Genomic DNA, 5,673 nt, shown 5'->3' on the forward strand with positions numbered 1-5,673 from the left:
ATCAACATAATCTATAAGGTGAGAATCAAAATATTTCATTATATAGATAATGTGTTTGGGGATGTTTCGAATAAAAAGGAAAAAATAAATAAAACATTAGTGCTGTTGTGGCTGCTGTGTGTCACATGACTAGCCCTTGCTCACTCATATTATCAACGGCAGCGGCTTACTGGAATGCCGATACACTTCCCGTTCAAGGTGCTTTATGATATGGGAAATCAGCTGACTGCGACTTTTACCAGCCACATTTTTCTCTTCAGGCCCCGAGATCTGAAGTGCAGTGCATACTCTAATTAATTGTCCTACAGTCAATCTGTATAACGCTCCTTTAATTTCCAACAGAAGCTTTTCCAATTCAGACTCAGAAGCCTTGAAAGTAGCAGTGAGTGAAGACTTAATTGGCTTTTCCTGCCCCCTAGTAGTGTTGCTTTCGTCAACGAAAATTATGACTAAATATCGTCGTCAACGAACCTTTATCACATGATGAAAACGAGACGAGACGCAACGTAAATGCTGGTCATGTGATGATGACTATAATTAAATGTATAATGCAATATTGTTGACGAATAAAAACGAGACTAAATGTGGTTTACAAAATAAAAACTATGCTAAAATGTCTCTTCATTTTCGTTGACCAAAACGAGACGAAACGAAATGTTATAACGTTATTTCGTCCGCGTTTCGTCCGCAGTATTTCTCACTTCAGGGGCTGCATCAGGTCGCACTGCGCAGACGCAGGCGACACCACTTCCTCAAGCCCCACTCGCGGCATTATTTAAAACAGTGTTTCCCAACCGGGGTGCCGTCTGTCGAGAGCAGGGGTGCCGTGTAAAAAATCATTTTTTAATATTTTTAAATTGCTAAAATGTTCAAAAAAAAAAGAACAGCATGCCACTTGTTTAATTAACGTCTTAATAATTGACTCAGATGAATGATGGTATTTGTGCCATAATGAAGGAACAGCAGTCATCATATGCAGTCCGGTATTTCAGTCCTCTCTCGTCTGATTCATGAGGAAGACCTGTGGAGTTTATTATGTCAATTTAGGGACAGCAGACTCCAGGCAAACCCACGCTGCTCCTTCCTTCCTTCCCTCAGAGCACCAAATGGTTTGACACGGCCCATGCGCAGACGCACACACACAACAGATGGACAGTGATGTCTCACTCACAGATCAGAACCTTGTTAAAAGAGCAGCCATACAAAGGTTACGGTATGTTATGGGGAAATCGCATGAGAAGATCTAAAAATAAAAACGAGTGTAATTTGTTTGTGCTGCATTCGACACTATAGATCATGACATACTCATAGATCGATTACAAAACTATACAGGTATTCAAGGGCAGGCTTTAAGATGGTTTAGATCCTACCTGTCCGATCGCTACCCAGATTTTTGACTGTAGAGGAAGTAACAGTACATCCATCTAGATGCAAATTGTAATCTCCAAGAGATTCTGTGTAATGTTTTTTGGTCCAATAAGTAATATCTCTGTCTTATCTGAATTTAATAAGAGAAAATTATTAGTCATCCAATCTTTTACATTTTTAACACACTCTGTTAGCTTAGATAATTTAAAAGTTTCATCTGGTCTTGTTGAGATATATAGTTGAGTATCATCAGCATAACAGTGGAAACTAATCCCGTATTTTCTAATAATATTACCAAGGGGCAACATGTATATACTGAAAATAGCAGAGGACCTAGGACAAGCACTCCATATTTTACTGGTGATAATTGAAATGACTCCCCATTTAACTTGTGTAACAGGAATTATATAACTACATTTCGTAACAACAATATGTATAAGAGTAATTGGAACCATTTGATCCAGAGGGTGGAGATGGGTAGGTTTAGGGATATGTAAAGTGGGAGTTTCGTAATTGTGTCTTTCAAACAATTAATGTTAAAACGAAATGACTTTGTACATTAAACAAAATATTGAACAATTTGAAATATGGCTTTGTATATTGAACATAATTTTGACCTTAACTTTTTCTTAATGTTCATTTCTGCTGGATCATGTAATTAATACTATGAAATGAATACTACCAGTTACATATACAGCGATCCGTCATGCCACATTAAAGAGCGTGAAAAAAAACATTGCTATATATTGTTTGTATTTCGCTATAAAACTGACAGATTTTGAAAGCTGAGGCTCCGGCCTATCTCCGTGTGCAAAAGGCTAGAATATACGCTCAATATATTATAACTTTCGACTCTACCCTCGTGGGCCATCTCATACATATAATATATATACACACACACACACACAAAGACCCATGACTGCTCATTTCGTCCTAAACCTGTGGTATAAATTTCCTACTGGATGACACGTCGCTGCTGCACAAATCAGTCTATCACAACCAGGACTGCCTACACAAGTTATCAGATCATTTTACATAAAAGCTACTGCTCTTACTACTCATAATTTGAAGTGTTGCACTACTGAAAAGAATCTGAGGCTGGTACAAAGACACATTTTAACACCATGATCCACCCTACCAATTTCCCTGATTTTTTTTTTAAGTGGCCCTCGTCACACTTAATATGCTGCTGCAAACAAAACACACACACTAAATCGTAAAATCTGGTAGAAACACTAACATACATTTAAGTGATGATAGTTATGTTACTATCAGCAGCAAGACGGTGGTGGTCACATTGTAAAGAAATGCAACGCACATGTACACAAATGCATTCCTATAGCCTGACCACACTGTTACCTTTCACAAATTCACAATTTTTTTTTTTCCATAGTTGGAGGTAAACCGCTTTTGTGAACCCTGAGCAGTAGTAGAGTGACGGTCTACACCTTGGGGTGACAAAACACATTTGCAATATACGCTTTCATATGGAGAGGTAGGGGCAAACCGACTTGCCGTATCTTGAGGCTGACGCGATCCACCGTAAGCAGTGCTTCCACGTAGGTTGAAGGGAGTAGATCCTGTCTGGATGCCAGAGCTGCCCGTGTAGGTGGAGGTAAACTGCTTCAGAGAACCCTGAACAGTAGTAAATGGACCAGCTTGGGGTGAAGACTGAGATAAACCTGGATATGAGGATGGAGACCCAGGGGCAAACTGGCCAGTGGTACCTTGAGACTGGACAGAACCACTGTAAGAGCTGCTCATTCCCTCCGAGGCAAAACCAGTAGAGGCCCCAAACTGAGCCCTAGAGCCGCCCTGGGAGGCAGAGGTAAGCTGCTTCCGTGAACTAGATTGACTGGCAACACCTTGGCGTGAGGACAGTGATAAGCCTGGATATGAGGACGGAGACCCAGGGGAAAACTGGCTAGCGGTACCTTGAGACTGACGTGATCCACCATATGCAGTGCTTCCCTGCAGAGTGAAGCTGGATGATCCTGCCTGGGTGCCAGAGCTGCCGATATAGGTAGAGGTAAGCTGCTTCCGAGAACCCGGAACAGTAGTAGTTGGACCACCTTGGGGTGAGGAGAGTGAAACACTTGCATATGGGGAAGACCCAGGGGCAAACTGGCCAGTGGTACCTGGAGACAGGACAGAACCACTGTAAGAGCTGCTCATTCCCTGCGAGGCAAAATCAGTAGAGGCCCCAAACTGAGATCCAGAGCTGCCCTGGGAGGCAGAGCTATATTGCTTACGGGAACTCAAGACACTGGTGGACTGACTAGAAGTGCTTTGGAGCGAGGAAATGGGCTTGGAGTAGCCAAGAGCATATTGACTAGAGGTAGCTTGAGACTGTGGAAACAACCCCCTGTAATAGTTCCCTCCCGGAGATGTAAACTGACCAGAAGCTCCCATTTGAGACGGAGAACCAACCTGTGAAACTGCTCTATAGGAAGACCCGCTATTTGTGGTAGCTTGGGGTACAGACATGGGGGCACTTACATATTTGGTAGGGGACGTGGGAGCATACTGACCCAGAGTGACCGGAGGCTTGAGAGAAACTAACAGAGCTACTACCTCCTTGCACAGGGATAAAATGACTGGAAGTTGCTAACCGAGTGCCAGACCTGCTCTGGGTGCTTGACGTAGACACACTAGGTGAACGCGGAACACTTGTGGACTGGCTAGAAACCCCCAGGGGTAAAGAATTAAGCTTGTTAGCCACCAGGGATCCTGGAGTATACAGACTAGGGGCACAGAGACTGGGACACCACTGTAACTGCCACTCCCTACTCGTGTGGGGATAGATTGGACAGAACTTACAGACAATTCATCTCCAGAGCTGCCCTGATAAGTGGTAGAGCCTTGAGCCTGGCTAGATATGACCAAGGGCTGAAACTGACTGGACGTCTCTGGATATTTGGAAGACAGGTCAGGAGGACTAAGCCCTGCCACTTCCTCTAGAAGAGAAAAACCAGAAGCTAAAAAGGCGTCAGAACTACCCTGAGAGCTTGAGCCAAACAGACTGGGGAAGCTCTGGTCGCCACTGGACTGGCTAGAAATTGGAGAACCAAGCATGGTATTGGAGTCTGGGGTATACTGACTAGAGGCACCTTGAGACAAACCACTGTAACCAACTTCACCCTGAGAAGATACAGGTTGAACCAAGCTTTCTGAAAGTAGTGCAGGGCTACTCCGAGAAGTGGAAGTGGCACCTGGAGCAGATGAACTGCTGTAAGACACTTTTTTTTAGAGAACACAGGCAAAGAGGTTTCTGCCAGTTGAACAGCAGTTTCCTGGGAGCTGGACACATGCAAAGTATCACTGGTGGATTGGCCAGAAACACCAAGCTTAGCAGGATAGCTAATACGCTCTCCTAAGGTAGAAACAACTTGTCCTAAACCACTTGCAGCATATTGGGTCTCCAAACTTAATCCACCAGCAACACCTGGAATGGTTGATCCAGAGGATGCCAAACTGCATGAAGGCTGTTGATTCAGGGACAGAGGCAAGGACGCTGAGACAGAGCTGCTTGGAGTAGTTTGGGCATGGGACGTTGACTGATAGCTGCTGGAACCACCTTTGACAAACTGAAGTAGATTCAACTTAGACTTGCTTTTCAGGGGTTTGTTAGGGAACAAACTGGAGCCCACTTCTTCAACAGGCAAAATCCCAGTCAAATGGATCTCTGACATAGAAGACTGGACTGCACGAGGTGAGAAAGCATCAGAAGGCTGACCCCACCCATGATGGGCACTGGAAGAAACTCCACCTGTAGAATTAAACAAACCAGAAGACTTTTGTACACAAGTCCCCTTTATCCTTGAAATAAAGGGAGGGGCACAAACACACCTTTAAATCCATCAGCATTCCTCCAAAACAACAAGATGATTACTAGCAAGGGTAACCTACAAAATAAACAAAATAAAAATAAACTCTAGCAAATGTGTACACAGTCATTCACAAACACAGATTGAATGAACAAACTCACCTTTTCCACCTTTGATCCATGACAAAAAAAACCACAAGTACACCAAAAACCCAATGTTCACGTTCTCAAACCACCACACAAAATCAACAAATACAAGCATACATGCAACTGGAGGTAAGTGTATTTTATAGGCCTTCACCAGTCCAATTAGAGCAAACGACTAATTATATGAAATATTGTTCACCTGGGAAACTGGTCGTTAAAAGATCATTGATGCGTGTTTTGTGAAGGCTCTGATACCCTCTGCAGTTTAAACATTATAAAGCAGCTAATTAATCCCAGAACATTACTTTCACAGTGTAAGATATCCTCATACA

General features: G+C 43.1%; 2 protein-coding genes across 2 annotated transcripts; both read right to left on the minus strand.

Moving 5' to 3' along the window:
• Nucleotides 1-2,518: 2,518 nt before the first annotated feature.
• On the minus strand, nt 2,519-3,946 carry LOC107705093 (putative lysozyme-like protein). The gene has a single exon (XM_016508237.1). The coding sequence runs from the start codon at nt 3,853-3,855 to the stop codon at nt 2,731-2,733; it is 1,125 nt and encodes a 374-aa protein (XP_016363723.1). The 5' UTR covers nt 3,856-3,946; the 3' UTR covers nt 2,519-2,730.
• A 400-nt stretch (nt 3,947-4,346) lies between these two features.
• On the minus strand, nt 4,347-5,438 carry LOC107705072 (uncharacterized). The gene is made up of 3 exons (XM_016508205.1): nt 5,357-5,438; nt 5,218-5,273; nt 4,347-5,137 (listed from the first exon to the last, which is right to left on the minus strand). The coding sequence occupies exons 1-3, from the start codon at nt 5,374-5,376 to the stop codon at nt 4,347-4,349; spliced, it is 867 nt and encodes a 288-aa protein (XP_016363691.1). The 5' UTR covers nt 5,377-5,438.
• Nucleotides 5,439-5,673: the final 235 nt, after the last annotated feature.

This window comes from Sinocyclocheilus rhinocerous, unplaced genomic scaffold, assembly GCF_001515625.1.
Source record: "Sinocyclocheilus rhinocerous isolate Xijiao unplaced genomic scaffold, SAMN03320098_v1.1 scaffold3642, whole genome shotgun sequence".
NCBI lineage: Eukaryota > Metazoa > Chordata > Actinopteri > Cypriniformes > Cyprinidae > Sinocyclocheilus > Sinocyclocheilus rhinocerous.